The 15,896-nt window shown below is 39.0% G+C and overlaps 2 protein-coding genes across 8 annotated transcripts in view; both read right to left on the bottom strand.

Annotated features, from left to right (window-relative positions):
- The window catches only part of LOC134812986 (myosin light chain kinase, smooth muscle-like), a 47,841-nt gene that overhangs the window by 6,537 nt on the left and 25,408 nt on the right, over positions 1-15,896 (bottom strand). For 2 of the 7 annotated variants that reach the window (XM_063820629.1, XM_063820627.1), the window contains exons 1-12: positions 12,757-12,842; positions 12,166-12,229; positions 11,754-11,865; positions 11,508-11,599; positions 9,570-9,708; positions 9,320-9,437; positions 9,099-9,147; positions 8,383-8,562; positions 8,045-8,162; positions 7,819-7,875; positions 6,654-6,820; positions 3,961-4,103 (exon numbers count right to left, since the gene is read on the bottom strand). In XM_063820629.1, the coding sequence (XP_063676699.1) occupies positions 3,961-4,103; positions 6,654-6,820; positions 7,819-7,875; positions 8,045-8,162; positions 8,383-8,562; positions 9,099-9,147; positions 9,320-9,437; positions 9,570-9,708; positions 11,508-11,599; positions 11,754-11,865; positions 12,166-12,229; positions 12,757-12,763 (1,246 nt within the window). In that variant the 5' untranslated portion in view covers positions 12,764-12,842. Of the gene's footprint in view, positions 1-3,960; positions 4,104-6,653; positions 6,821-7,251; positions 7,276-7,696; positions 7,769-7,818; positions 7,876-8,044; positions 8,163-8,382; positions 8,563-9,098; positions 9,148-9,319; positions 9,438-9,569; positions 9,709-11,507; positions 11,600-11,753; positions 11,866-12,165; positions 12,230-12,756; positions 12,843-15,896 lie in introns of those variants that run through there. The other 5 variants (XM_063820622.1, XM_063820623.1, XM_063820624.1 and 2 more) reach the window with 4 other exon arrangements.
- Positions 5,071-6,175, bottom strand: LOC134812987 (uncharacterized). The gene has a single exon (XM_063820630.1). It carries the CDS (start codon positions 6,107-6,109, stop codon positions 5,294-5,296), a length of 816 nt encoding a protein of 271 aa, XP_063676700.1. The 5' UTR covers positions 6,110-6,175; the 3' UTR covers positions 5,071-5,293.

A 15,896-nucleotide genomic window follows, 5' to 3' on the forward strand; every position in this document is an offset into this window, starting at 1 on the left:
TAGCTTTAAAGTTTAAACGTAACGTTATTTAGTTAAACGGTCCCTTTGCCGTATTACTATTAAATATTAATTCAAAAAGTTAGCAACAACGACAAGTGTCACTGTCAGTGTCAAGACTTATAATAGATTCTGATTAGAGGGGCTAAAAAACGAATGTAGAAAAACAACAAAAGCGACAACTCACAGTTGAATCTTGAAAGAATTTTCGGGGTTTTACAGTCGCAGAGATTTTTAAAAATGGTGGCGTTCAAAGTATTCAAATTAAAGTTAATTGGTAAAGAAGGATAACCCGCACAGATTATGTTCTCCTATTACGTCATTTAGAACCAACTGATCATTCAACGATAACGAAATTGAGTGCCCGATAAGGTCATTTTAAAATTGGATTCTAGGCCAGTTCACTCTTATTCATTGCTGATGATGAGATCGTTTTAATATGTAAAATTTCCTTCTTAAATTCAGGATTCTAAGTTTTATTTAATTTAGATATTATCATTTATGATTTTAACTCATTACATTGCATGTTAACAATGAACAAGATAATTTGTTTGTCATATGAAAGCTAAACGACCAATTTGTCATTATGTTAATAATAATCAACCATGGCATTAAAAATGATAACTAAAACTTAATTCTATCAGCAAGTCAATTTCCCATTAATGTATCATAATGGTCAATAACTAATAATATAATGTCATGTTTATTGTATACATACCGACGTCACCCAAACTTATATCAATATCTCGATACCATCTCAAAATAAAACAGTTTTAAAAGTGAGCAGTAGTAATTGCGTTATCAACTTCCTCAACTGTGACAAATTTTATAATTCAAAACCTTCCGCTATACCAAGTCCGTTGAAAAACTTCAATTCACAATATTTAGCCCCAACCGTTGGTATTGGTTCCCCGGAGATACTGTCTAATAATTTAAGTAAAGGAATTAAAATTTCCCGTCAAATATTACCAAACTAATATCGATTAATGACTTTTTGTGAAAGTTGGCTCTAGTTTAAGTCATGCAAACTCGACCGTTTAATTAATTTCTAGTATCGACATAACGTAGCGACCAGTGAAACTAACGGTTATATCCCCACTTTTAGTTTCATGATAAGAGCAAACCACCGAGGCCAGGATTGCAAAATCCACGAAACTTTGTGGATTATTACTTTCACTCGTTACCAAGTAGTTTCATGCTTCCTGTTGTGAGTGAGCACTTTTGCAGAAAAGCAACTCAACTCCAGTAGTGTCGAGATGTAATACACAATACAACGTGAAGTTTAAATAAAATATCAAGCATAATGTAAATCGTAAGCATATATTATGGGAACTCAAGGAGTAAAGGATAATGAAAATTAACTTAAACCTCTTAAAACTGAACATTAAACGACTTAACGTAAAACTGTAAGTACATATATTGCATAAGTATATTAACAATGTCAATTTAAATCTGTAACGTCAATTAAATTGCCTTGAAAGTTCGAAATGAAATCGAAGCGATAACAACCACATTGAATTTGATATCGCTGTTGGAAATGTCATCTTCGCTTGCTAATTCTATTTCAAATGCCTAATTTAATAATAAACTGTATAATTTTTTACTTCCTTCAAACGTAACCGATCAAATCCACAACTTACACATCTTCTGAAGAAACCATTCTTCTTTAAAATATCTCGTAGTGATCGAAAAATAAATAAATATATCTGAAACGAAATGCCTATTACGTGTAATCCTCAGAAAATCCCATTCGAAATTAAAATGTTAGTAGTTTTGAATAACCCAGTTGAAAAAAGGTTTGAGTGGCGCAGATTTACTTCTCCCCGGAGCGGGCTTGGAACATCACTGGATCGTTTTGAGTGTAGGAATCAATCTGCAGTTTAAAGAGTCATAGACTTATAAAAGTATGATTTATCAATACTCCATTTTCTCCCCTAAAAGTTTTCCACTCTTCACTCAATCAGTCGTAAGAAAATTGATCATAAAACCGCACTCGTATCAGTCATTCAGCACTCTTAGCACTCATTCAGCACTCACATCGCACATTCCCCATCAGCACTCGAAAAAGTTGGCATTCGTTCGTGTAAAACATTTAGGACCCGAGTCTTGGATGTAACACTTTCACTCATATCACACAATAATCATGCATTTACAAAAGACGGAACACTCGACAGAAGTCTATAGTTTTATTTACATAGTTTTATATACAGTTTGAGTTTTATCAGCGCGATCTGGAAATTTGTCCAGTAAAATTCTGACAGGATCAGCTTGAGATGCCGATACCATGATGCTATGATGATCATAGAGGCATGAGCCGCTATGAAGGCTTCAAGGAATACTACTGGTCCAAGGAATATAAACCGTTAATTGCGACTCACCTTGGATGCAAGGTCACACCTCACCCTTGTAATGGAGCTTGCTAATCATGGGTCTAATCACAATCGGTCATGAGACTTTAACGACATACAACATAGCAATTGCGTAAAAAGCTTACGCTGTAATTACAATTAACAGAAGATATCGCTGAATAAGTCTTAGTACATGAGGAAGACCCTCACTAATTTGAATTAGAGCCAAAAAGGTGCGTCATAACGTTGCGTGTAACGGGCTGCGTGTGGTAACTTTTCAAAGTACTCAAATTATGGTGCTTCTCAATTAATAGCTTTTGTGACGGGGTCAGTTGAAATTGGAGGGAAACAGCAGCCCTCCTATAATGTATTCTACTGATGAAATGTAGCTGAAGCCTGAATGCCAGATATTCGGAATATCACGTACTCACGTACGTTTTACATTTCACCATTCAAATACATTAGGGTCTGCCCACACTACGCCTATATTCCCCGAAGGTCTGCCCACACTACGCCATGTGGTGACGGGCAAGACCTTCGGGGAATAGAGGCGTAGTGTGGGCAGACCCTAATAGGAAGGCTGCTGTTTGCTATCGAAGGGTTTTAAGATTGATTGGTGTAAAGGTTTTGATGTCCAATTCCTCGATTGGAGTCGATTTGGTCGGATGCAAGTTGGCCACCATGAATGGTAAAGGCTCTTGTCAGTGAAAATAACACGTAAGTGGGCTTATATCCTGACTGATGTACAGAGTAAAAAGTTGGACCGAAAGGAAATTGTTAGACTGCAATTAATCAGGGAGATGGGCTCCTAGGGGCTTATTGAAACCATCCCAACCATGTTATAGAACATGGTGGACGGACCATGTGTACACAATGGAAATGTGTGTGAACCTGGTGGTATGATAATGAGATGAAGAGCTCGTGAGAGTCTTCACCAGTCGTCGTTATCTAATTGTAAAAGTGCAAGTGAGAGCTGTTACTACAGGGTAAAAGTGAAATAATTTTCAGCTAATTCCGCATCCAGAGTATAATTTATTTTCTCCTTCAATAATTTAATTTTCTATTGTGAGCTCTGTTATCTGGTGACTAGAATGTTCTTTTTTCTTTAAAAACTTGTTTGCCTTTAAAAACGTTTTTTTCCTTCGAACTATTTTTTGCTGGTTGTAATTTGGACTCAAATTGCCGCATCGTACACACTTTTAGACTATAAAATGAATAAACAACACATTGTCTAAATTTTGACGAAGCAACTTAATAGTTTATAATTTTTTACTTAACACTTAGCTACATCAAATCATGCCATGCTCAATTATTTTAGTTGCGCATGCAAATCACGCATCTCTCATTCACTATTTTCATACTTTCGCGATTGTTTCATCACACTATCTCATCAAGTATTATAAAATATTGAAATATAGTAGCGCGCAATGTTGTCTGAAAAGACAAGTCGGCAGTGATTTTGATACCCCCCCCCCCCCCCCCCCAGGTCCCACCAACAACAGAACAGCCCCCCCCCCCCCCCCCATCAACAGAGCCGTCAGACTTCCCTGAAAAACCCCTCTCTGAGCGACCCCAGCTAGCACCCGAGCCCCTCCATAAAGTGCTGTGAACCTACCTGTGGGAGCGAGGGTGATGAGCTGGATAGTTGCCGTGGCTGTGGCCCCTGACGGGTTGGAGCAAGCGACAGTGTAGTGGCCCTCGTCTGAAGCACTGAACTGAGACACGATCAGGATACTCTGAGTGTCTGATTCAATCACGCTGCGGGGACGAGTGGTTAGTGGGGAGGAGTGGTTAGTGGGGAGGAGTGGTTAGTGGGGTGGTTAGTGGGGTGGTTAGTGGGGTGGAGTGGTTAGTGGGGAGGAGTTGTTAGTGGGGAGGAGTGGTTAGTGGGGAGGAGTGGTTAGTGGGGAGGAGTGGTTAGTGGGGAGGAGTGGTTAGTGGGGAGGAGTGGTTAGTGGGGAGGAGTGATTAGTGGGGAGGAGTGGTTAGTGGGGTGGTTAGTGGGGAGGAGTGGTTAGTGGGGAGGAGTGGTTATTGGGGAGGAGTGGTTAGTGGGGAGGAGTGGTTAGTGGGGAGGAGTGGTTAGTGGGGAGGAGTGGTTAGTGGGGAGGAGTGGTTAGTGGGGAGGAGTGGTTAGTGGGGAGGAGTGGTTAGTGGGGAGGAGTGGTTAGTGGGGAGGAGTGGTTAGTGGGGAGGAGTGGTTAGTGGGGAGGAGTGGTTAGTGGGGAGGAGTGGTTAGTGGGGTGGAGTGGTTAGTGGGGAGGAGTGGTTAGTGGGGAGGAGTGGTTAGTGGGGAGGAGTGGTTAGTGGGGAGGAGTGGTTAGTGGGGAGGAGTGGTTAGTGGGGTGGAGTGGTTAGTGGGGTGGAGTGGTTAGTGGGGAGGAGTGGTTAGTGGGGAGGAGTGGTTAGTGGGTAGGAGTGGTTAGTGGGGTGGTTAGTGGGGAGGAGTGGTTAGTGGGGAGGAGTGGTTAGTGGGGTGGAGTGGTTAGTGGGGAGGAGTGGTTAGTGGGGTGGAGTGGTTAGTGGGGTGGACTTGTTTGTGGGGTGATATTAGAGCTCAGTTTCATTTTTAAATCGCATTGTCGCATACATCGCGAAATTTGGTTGAGGCATTTGACAACTTTGACTAATGTGGCTGTGAATACCTTATTTTAGCTATTATATATATGATCTGTTGTTAATTAAATATTATAAATAAGAAAAAGACAATCGTTATTTTGGAAAATAATTGATAACACGAGTATTAAAACTATGAGTTTGTATGAAAAATTAAGAAAATACCCATATTTCATTAAACAGTAATTCCGTAATACTAATACTAATATCAATAAAATCAACTCAAACTCTTGTACAACATTCAATATACATATCCGACCTTTTTCGGTAAGGTCATTATTGTAATCAAATCTTGTAACTGAAACGTCAATGCACAAAATGAAGTTAAATAATTAACAGTCAATGAAAGGAAACAGATCCTCCTGCTGGAACTTATCTCCAGGTTTCAAGTTTCCAGTAACTGGTGGCGAGCAGATCCAGGGTCTGTTGGCACAGACTACATCGTCTCCAAGCCACCTAGTGGACAACACCCTCCTCTGTCTACCAGACAAGTTTCCAGGTGCTCCGTGAACCGTTTTACCTGCGAACACAACACAGTCCCCCGGAGTCACCTCCCACCCCACAATCTCCCCCAGGTCCTCTATATTCTCTGGGATGGAGGTGAAGGTAAGCAGGGAGTCCTGATTTGGTTCTGATACTTTATAGGGGAGCTCGGTAGCGAACTTGTAGGGCATGAAGTTGCCCTTCTTGTGAGACCCTTTCACAAAGTAGAGGGTCTCAGATTTGGCGACATAGTCCACTGGCATCCAGATGGAACAAACTTGGTCACCGTCCAGGGGGTAGTAGGACTGGTCGTGGTGCCAGGGTGTGGCTTTAGTGGTGTTAGGTTCTTTACACAACACGTGTTCGTGATAAAGCACTATTCTCTCAGATCCTGTCAGAAACTTAGCGATCTCTGCCGCGGGAGACTTGTAAACATACTCTTCCAGCTCAGGAATCTTGCTCCAGTTTAAGTAGTCGTTAAAATAGGACCCGTTTCCGCCCTCTCCCTTGACATTCTCTCCGTACTGACTGGGCGAAGCTTTGTTCCTCTCGATTGAAGACTCGACCTTCTTTAACCAGCTGCTGTTGAAAACTTGTCTGATGATGACCACTCCGTCCCGGTTAAAATCTTCTTTCAGCTGAGCTGTTAAATAGTGTGCTCCCATCTCTCAGAGATAAAAACGGTGAAAATAAACGAGGAAGACTGGCTTATAACGAAAATGTGACAGACAGTTACTGAGCCGTATTTACTTGTCTGAAGTTATTGGTCCAAAAATTGCAAAGATAACTGACCTTGTATTACAGTGTTAAGAAAATTGAATTTTTATCTCTCAGATATAAAATGATAAAAATAAGCGAGCTGTAGAACAATGTGAAAAACAGAAGAGCCTTATTGATTTCTTAATTTGCCTGAAGAAATTGGTTCAACAAATTGCAAAGATAAGTGGCCTTGTATTACAAGGCCACATGAATAATAAAGTCAAAAATCTAAGAGGACGCCATATTTGCGATAATACAATTTCTCAATTATCTTCGGTGAGATATAACGAAAGTCGTGAATCAAATTTGGTATTCTGAGAAAAAAGTTTTTAGACGTATAAATGTATTACCCAATTTATGAGAGGTATTTTTTCGCTTCAATTCTAAATAACAGTCGCTTAAAAAGGTAAATTAATGATAAACCCTATACAAAACAGTCAGAAAACTTACCAGATTTTCTGCTTGTCAACAGTAAGAAGAGTACCGTCCTTGCTCCAGGAGCAGGTCGGTTTCACGGACACCAAGTGGGCCGTGATACTGATACTATCTCCAGGAGCCACCATCAGCTTCCGGTGATCCATCGCAACGCTTGGAGGGCTTATCGTAGATTGGTGCTTCTAAGGAATGGAGAGGTTCTTAGATATCTTTATATGAACAAAAAGTATGTTTGAATCAAAAATTCAAGTTTCATAACAAAGGATCTGACTTTGAAATATGCAGAAAGAAATAGGGCGAATCTTCATGGCTAGTAATTAAGTTAAAAAAATTTTAATTATTTGATAGCTTCAGATAAAAGAAGGGGTTCAATTAGCTGTCTATACCATTCTAATAAATTGTGTACATATCAAATTGATTATAGTTGTATTGTTGAGCTATTTCTAGGTGTAAAGCTAAAAATATATTTAGTAATCAAGAGGCTTATCATAGATGGCAGTCGAGGAAGATGCTGAAGTGAAAATAAAAAACAGGATCATTGGGAAGTTATATTAATATAATATTAGTAATAATATTACTGATATTACTAATATACTTCCTGTTTCATACCCACTTTGGAACACGCGATGCTTAATTCCTGAGAGATTTAAGTCGAGCAGGCGAAAAGGGAATATTGAAAAGAAACAGATTTGAGCAAAGATTTCGATTGAGTTTGACACTACAAAAGCCGTGGACAGATATTGCTTTCAACCTTTTAAGGCAACCAAAAAAGATGGTGTTAAATAAAGCTGGATTCAAACAAAAGTGTAGCCCCTAAGCAGACAAAAAAACTGCGAATATGTTACCTAAAATATTTCTAAAAGAGGAAGGACAATGCTAGGGCTACAAGAGCCAATAAAATCCAACTTGCAGTTAATAAATATTGCTGATAAGATTATTGATGCTATATTATTATTAGTACGGCTGGAAAGGGGGAGGTGATGCAGTGATGCTGATAACGAGAGTGTGCCGCACATGCCGTAGAAAGCTTCTCACCGCCCAAGAACCAATTAATTCACCTTGTTATTAAGGTTTCCGAGCCCGATACCCAGTCGAAAAACGTTTGTAGATCTAATAGTCCAGAGCAATGCCTGGGGTGATATGAACAAGTTAGATGTTGCTGCGATGGAAATATAATTACCTTAGAACCCAGCAGAGAGTTAAACATTCGGGCAGATTGTATTGTTTTCTGAAGTGCCTGAGAACAGAAGGATGAGGTGATTTTCTGAAGAAATCAATAAATCGCACTTACGTTTACGCTTCGTTAAGACGAAAAATATTCACCATGCTTCAATGCCAACTGGAAATAAAGTTATTACATGAGATCTGATAAACAAGCCCGGTTAATTGTTAACATGCAGACTCACCCTCCATTTTCGTTGAGCGAGGAAGCGTTTCAGCTTCTGGTGCTCTATCGTGTTCTTGTTCTGGCTTCTGTTAATAATCCAATTGTGGTTGAGTGCTGAGGTAGCAGGAAGACGCTCGCTGAAGATAAGGGACGGGTTACAAACTGACAAAACACTCATATACCGCTCAGGAAACCAAAAAAAAGTCAAAATCTAAAATGAAAAATCCTGTAATAATTTCTATCTAATTCAAAGATAGGACAACCAGCAATTGAAGACAGTCTTCCACGAATAAAAATGCTTGGCTGAAATCGACTATGGATGGATGTAGAAAACCAATAAAAAACTCTTACACTCACGATGTTCGGATCACGAGGAGGTTCTTGATGAAGTCTTTGCAATCCTCGCTGATGTTGGCGAACTCCTCCTCGTAAAACTCGTAGTCACACATGGATATGTTCCCGTAGGTCTGGTTGTCGTCGTCTCCCATGAAAGGTGAGTAGCCGCTAACCATGATGTAAACTATCACTCCTACTGACCTGGAGTGTAACAGATGTGTAACAGATATGTAACAGATGTGTAACAGATGTGTAACAGATATGTAACAGATGTGTAACAGATATGTAACAGATGTGTAACAGATATGTAACAGATGTGTAACAGATGTGTAACAGATGTGTAACACATGTTTGTCATAACTTCACTGTACGGTCAATCTGGCTGCTTCCTTGCTTCCCTTTTATATTTGTATGATTAATATCCTGATAGAATTTCTTCTCGATCAAACAATTTTAACCGTCCCCAACTGATAATTTCTCGTTTTACAAAAAATATCGCTCGGAAGATCATTAACCATGAAGTGACGTTAATGGGTCATTATTAGCAGTGTGTCCACACATGGAATATCAATATGTGCTGTTGTTGTGATCCATACAATGTATACAATGTATTCATATTGTAAATGTGGTTAACACAGCAGGTATAAGACGAGGAGATGTACATAATTCAGTAAATTACAGGATTAAATAGTGTAATTCATCTAAATTATTACTAATTTATCTAAGTTTTTACTCACCACATGTCGGAGTAAGGTCCTAATGGGTCCAGGGATATGACCTCGGGGGCTGAAATTGTGGACTTGTTAAATAGTCACATAATTTGAAGACTAATTTGTAGACTAATGTCTCCAAATCAACTTACACAATAATTTCAGGTGCAACTTTTCATGTGTATATTGATCAGAATAAACAGTGGTTGTACGAGTTTATGAATGTGAAGGGCTGAATATTAACTCACGGACAAACTCAGGGGTTCCCTGCATGCAAACCACCCTTTTGTTGATTCTCTTTGAGAGACCAAAGTCCACTATTTTTATGACGTCAGAATCCGCTGCACTCAGCATCAAATTCTCAGGCTGAAGGAATAAATGAAATGTAAAACTGTTAAATCTTAAATCTATTTAAATTGACAGCTTGTAAAGAACTTGCTTATATTTATTGATCAGCGAAACAGTTGAATGGACGGCTGTAATTTTTAAGAAATGAACCTTGAGATCAAGGTGAGCAATCTTCAAGGAGTGAAGGTGTTCCAAAGCCTCCAGAGTTTGTTTGGTGTAGCTGGCAGCTTGTCCTTCGGACACGTGATCTTCGTTTGCTAACTTCTCGAACAACTCGCCCCCACCTATCCTAGGGAAATACGTGGTTATACTGGAATTCAGATGTTGGTCTGGTTGAAGATTAGAACTTTCTGGAATTTTGCGCAATTACGCGTTAATATCCGTACTACGGGTTGGAAGTTAAGATGCGGTTTTAATCATATTATAAATTTGGCTCATACTGAGAAGTAAAGCCGTACAAGCGACTTGCCAGGTGACACTCTGCCAAGTACCACCACCAATTGCCTTATATCCCGGTAAAGTGGAGGTTATTTTTGGATGCTTCCTTTGCCAAAATGCCAAGATATCTCAACTTTTGGCTTCCGGTTATTAGAAAACTCCCCTTAGTCGCATTCATAAGGCGAGAATCGCTTTTCAGCATAATATAAGAATTTAAAGTCACTTTGAAAACGTCCCAGTCGCCCGAGCTATTTCATTATTTCACCACGCCTGGGTTTTTATAAAGCAAATTGAAATAGTTTGCAGTTTTCTAACACCTGAATCCGTCTAGATTCCTTCCTAGACCACGAAGTGACTAATGAAGCGGCTAATTTGTTCTTAATTTTGATAAGAAAACTCGCGGAAATCAAAGCAGGGAGTAGAGGAAATTTGGCCACGCCCTATTAAATTCAGATCACTAGCCGGTAGCCGAGCGGCGGCGAATATCCGTCGTTTTGATGACGTCACATGGACTTACAACACAGCCGCCGCGTATGACTTGTAGAGATTCTCATTTTTGTAGCGCCATCCGATGACAGATACAGATGTAAAGTTACATTTAGGGAGTGAAGACGAACCAGGCTTCCACACGCTTCTACTAAAAAGAAGGGGGAGATGGAGGGGGCCGGGGGGGGGGGGGGGGGGGGTGTAGGTGAGTTTTTACCAAACCCATATGACGATCACTTGCAACAAAATTGCAAGTCACCCAAGATATTAAATTGAGCTTCAGTGCGATCATTGTCATCAACAAGCATTAAAATTGCGGTTGCTAGCCATTTCATGAAGCACTAAAATCTGTCCGACGAATCCAAATTGTTTAAAAATTGCCAAAATAAAACTCGGGATTCCCTTTTCTGCTCCAAATTATTTTCCATGCTTGGGCCGCTCAAACTAATACAAGGTGATGTTGACAAAATAAGCCTTCCTTAGTGAGAGTGGACATGTTCTATACTAGAGCCCTAGAGGGCCAGTGGCTTCCTGTAGCTCTGTACGGGGGGGGGGGGGGGGGGGGGGTGGTTTCCTTTAGAGGGCCAGTGCAGCTTCTCGTAGAGGCCACAAATTTGATGCACCTTTATAAGATCAGTGCCGCATAAAAAGGCCTAAAGATTAAATTTACGAATTAAGAGGTTAAAATCTGATGACCACACAGAATTAAGATATTACAATCACAGAGTCAGTGATGTTGTCTAGCTGAGTAGATGTTACATGAATTTATTTTGTACAGCATGGACCATGGTATACAAGTACATATTATGGAATCCATACTAAATAAATTTACCATATAATTTATCTAAAAATTCTTAACAGAGCGTTAAAGCAGAGTAATATTCATGAATAGCAAATGTGGCTTCAAAAATGAAGCCATTCCTCGTGTGAAGTGTTTTTGGAAGTCGGCAAAAATTCCGTCCAACCGATTGAAGCATATCAACACGGTTGTCTTCAGAATTTTCGGCAGTAAATTTTGATAACTTAATTAAGTGTCACAGACATTCGTCGCGAATGGGTCAATTATGCAGTATGAAATCGACTGATAAGCAAACTTTTTCAGACTCACAAGATATTTAAATTTTCAATGCCTCTTATTGAGTTGATAAAAGAGTAAATACTTACAATTCTAAGATCATGGTAAGAGAATTCTTGCTCTGAAAAACGTCGTAACATTTCACGATTCCAATGTGGTTCGCAGATCTGAGAATCTCAACCTGCGAATATTATACGTTGAGTAAAGACAGATTTTTTAAAACTTCATTTTTTATCGTTTCTAAATAAAGTTTGATAAATGTCCTGTAGTTTAAGCTAAGTGACTGCAGGAGCAGTCGATTATTTACATTACTAGTCAATTATTAAGTATTTCACCTCGTTTAAACTTTCTTCCATGTTCTTCTGACTTTTTGTCTGGATGATTTTAGCTGCGTACAGCTCTTTGGTCGTATGCTTCTCGCATTGATAAACCGTTGCAAATTTACCCCTGAGAATAATCGTAGTATTAGAATATTTAAAGTACTTGAACAACATTCCGGGCGGGAACTGACACAGTTTTAAAATATGAAAATAAAGAATTTCGACAAAACTGTTAAAAAACCATAAAGTTACAGCATTTTCTTTGACGCTGTCAAAATCTCGCAAAAAGATTTAAAACAAAGCCCATAATTTAGAAAGCCTTTTAAGTACTGTTGACACTCGAAATTCTAGGCAATTGAAGCCGCCTTTAAAAATTGAAAAGGAAGCAGCAAAATTTCTAGCCAAAAAATCTACAGAAATTGCATACCTGCCCAATTCTTTCTGTATCACATAATGACTTTCGAATGGTTCTCGACTTATATCCGTGATTTCTGAAACATAAACAGTGGTTAAACTTAAAACACGAGAAGAATCTTGAAACACCCAATACCACACCAAAGTCTTAACTAAATGATAAACGATAAGTGCAGTTTATAACTAGACTATAACTAGACTATAATTAGTTTCAACGTTTGAAACAAAGACATGCATAATCGCACTTTACCGAGGAACTCAACAAACGTTAGGTTTAAACAGTTTCTAGCTTAGGTTCAGGTACATTTCACACTTAATAGGGCTTGAGGTATTTTTCAGTATTCACACCACATGACTCGTCCAAGCTGCCTAGCTTTCAACTGTCATCGGAGTCGTATTTCACTCACAAAAACTCTCAACTCTGACGTGCTTCATGACAGATAGCACTCCCAGAAATTCCGAACACCACACTCAACTATAATCCAATAAGCGCCACACTCAGAAATCCAATGAGAAATCACGCATAAAATTCACACCCAGAAGAATCAAGAAACCAAAAATCCCAAAAAAATATCACCCAAAAATGACACACTAATAACACTACCTGACATTGTGGGGAGGCAGTTAAACTTTTAATCGTATGTCGACTAATAGCACATCATATCGGTACATTCTCTGCTACGCAGACCTAGACAGGAGAGAATAAGATTCTTTTCGGCAGCCCTAGTTTCTTTAGGTTTTAGAGGGTTTGATAGTTTGAAAACCCCTTCAGTTTATCATAATAATTTTAGGAAAACTTAGGAAAGGTTTAAAATAAGTTTAGGAAAAAGTTCAAATGTTCCGCAACTGAAAACATACCGCCCCGTTACAACAGTAAACAATATGGTGAAGCAACAAAAGAAGAGTAATAAAAGTGGTAAGCAGCATTAGTCAAAGTAAGTGGTACAAGTTAAACGTTAAACCAAAGTGTGGAGATGAGCCGTCATCCACTGCACTACTTCTCGTGGGAAAATACACGAGACTGTCATGGCGGTTCTTAACCAAACTCAGGGATAAAAGTAAAAAGTTTAACTTTGAATAAGAGTTTAAAGATACTACGCCAACTATATCTGATTTAATCTGCCTGAACATTACAAAGGTGTAATGAGTCTGGTCTCAGTATAATGTTGATAACGTAGTCTAAGCCTCCACCCGTGTCTTTCTGTGGAGATAATATGTGTGTGGATAGCAATCACCAGGCAGGAGATATTTGTATCACAGACAATTTGTGAACAAGGAAGGGTGGTCGGAAACGTTGGATACTCCGAAATCAAATCGTCATAGAATCACACTTCGAATAACATTGCCCAAAAAGGGATAAAATATCTGGCATACCAGAGAGCTCGCAGCTGCAGTACAAGTAGGGATATATATCCTGTATCAAGAATATCGCTACGGCTGCAAATGTAAATGACGGTGGTCCAAGTAATACGTTCCTCGGAAAAGTCGACACGTCAGGACCAGCAGCTTGAAACGTGCACTGTATGACGACAATATAAGAGCACGTGGTGTGCGCGTCCCAATTACAAAGATCCTGTTCAATACAAGGTGGCTACTTAAACTGATACCATAGCAACCCTGCCTTATCAAGGTAGACATGAGCAAAGGAGCAGACAAAGTGTGACATGAAATGCGCGCATTCCGGATTGAGAAAAACGGAGGCATTCAGTGAGAGCAGCTCATATCAGAAGTCGGATTGGAGTAGAGGGAATAGTGGAATAGTACGATGCAGCTATCTCTCTCTCTCTCCCTCTCTCTCTCTCCCTCTCTCTTAGCAGCGGTGTTGTGTTGACATGACTTTAACGTTGACAAGTAACAATTATCGCAAACATACACATCCCCACTACAATATAGAATATATACAGCGTGTGTATCTTATAAAGGACTGGGTGTAGTGGGCTACATTCCGGAGTTACATACACGCTTATCCTATCAGCTGCTAGTAGTGGGGTGTGTATATTGGGGTACTAATATCAGGGTATTAGATGTGGAGGATATAGAGAGAAATGTGTACGTGAAACATAACCATGAGCCTTTCGTTGCACGTGCGCGCACTGAGCTGCAGTTCTGAAGAGTTCTAAAGAAACTCTGAACAGTGAACAGACATGACAATTTTGGTGGAATGACGAGGTTGCAGGGGACTCAATGACACATTATTAACGAGATGCTTCCCACATTCCAGCGAAATTGTTAGGAGTGCCGTGGAACATGGAAACAAAAGTTGCGTTTGAACATTCTTGGCAAAATGCTATCCATCGGCGCTCCTTTGCCGACAAAGCAGGTAAATTTACCGTAGACTACAAAAATGGTCACGAGCACAAGGTTTTTAGCTGTGAATAAAGAGTAAAGATAGAATTTATAGTTCCATATTTTACAAATGTTTCTGGCTCATGAGTCATCAAAAATGTTCAACCAAACTTGGTCGTACTAATTGGTTTAACTTAAGTGTTTGCACACCTTGAGTTGATTTCCGTATATTATGGTCAAAAAGAAAAACTCGTTCATATTTCCTCACAAAAATAACAGCAAAATCAGAGGAAGAAAGGGAAGATTAGATTGGATATCAACAAAATATATAGAGTAGTGAAAATGAGGTAAAACGAACAAGATTATTATCCGTTGTACGTAAGAAAATGGTCGAAACGCAGAGAAATCTCAGGGTTGATAGCATCTGATATGAGCTATAAGTTACATTATTTCACCGGACCGAAGGTTGTCTATGTAAAGAAATTATGTTATTTTAAAGTTCAACCCAGAAATTATCCGTCGCCATTACAGTGACCATATAATATTATTCCATTTCTAATTGAGACCAAAAGTTTTGGTCCCAAACACTTCAAGGCTGCCGTATTGAAATCTATTACTAGATTTGAAGATTTTAAAATCGTTTGGCTCCAAAAATGATATCAATTCGGCGGATTTTTAACTGTTCGACCGTTTCTCGGTTCAACCAAAAATAACAAAATATAGTCCATCGAAGTACAGTGCAGTGATATCATAATAATGTTACATAAGGTAGCTACATATCTAAACAGTTGTTACCATAGTAGTAAATATTATAATTAAGGCATAAGTTAAACAAAAGTAAGTAAAAATAGTTTTAAAATTGTAATATAAATTTCTCTTGGGAACTACAGTTAAGTATTACGATAATGGGAGTTACTAAAGCTGGTCTTTACTAACTCTTGAATCATGCAAGGTGTCATGGGTTCTACGCTAACCTGCTAACGTTACTTTGTGCGATTAAATAATTCTAGGGAAAGTCTGTGACCAAATAAACACCGAATTTTAGAACAGTAAATTAAGAGATTAAGAGTAAGATCAAATTACAAACAAATTAAGAGCAAATTAATTGGTCATTAAGAGCACAAGAAGTGTGTACTACAAAAGAAGTTATCAATCAGGACTGACAGCTTAGGTTAACTGTGGACTGAATATACGTCCTTAAAAACACGATACGAGGAGAATGCAGCTAAAAAGAAGACAGCAAAAACGAAGACAGTACAGTAATTTTGTAGCAATTTTTAACAACAAAAATTATCATTTTTAACCGAAATTAGCGATCAACTATTCTTAGCAAACTGCTAGAGCGCTAAAGAGCCCACATAAATTATTTGCTTCGCTAACTTGCCAGGTAGTGCGTTCCTAATTAAAATATTATTAGCTTTAATTAGACGAAATAAGTGGATTATATGTTGTGTTAGA

Source organism: Bolinopsis microptera, chromosome 3 (assembly GCF_026151205.1).
Source record: "Bolinopsis microptera isolate Bmic1 chromosome 3, MBARI_Bmic_1.0, whole genome shotgun sequence".
In the NCBI taxonomy this organism is placed as follows: Eukaryota; Metazoa; Ctenophora; class Tentaculata; order Lobata; family Bolinopsidae; genus Bolinopsis; species Bolinopsis microptera.

Coding starts and splice junctions, on each gene's coding strand:
- LOC134812987 (XM_063820630.1), bottom strand. CDS start 6,109: ATGGGAGCACACTATTTAACAGCTCAGCTGAAAGAAGATTTTAACCGG.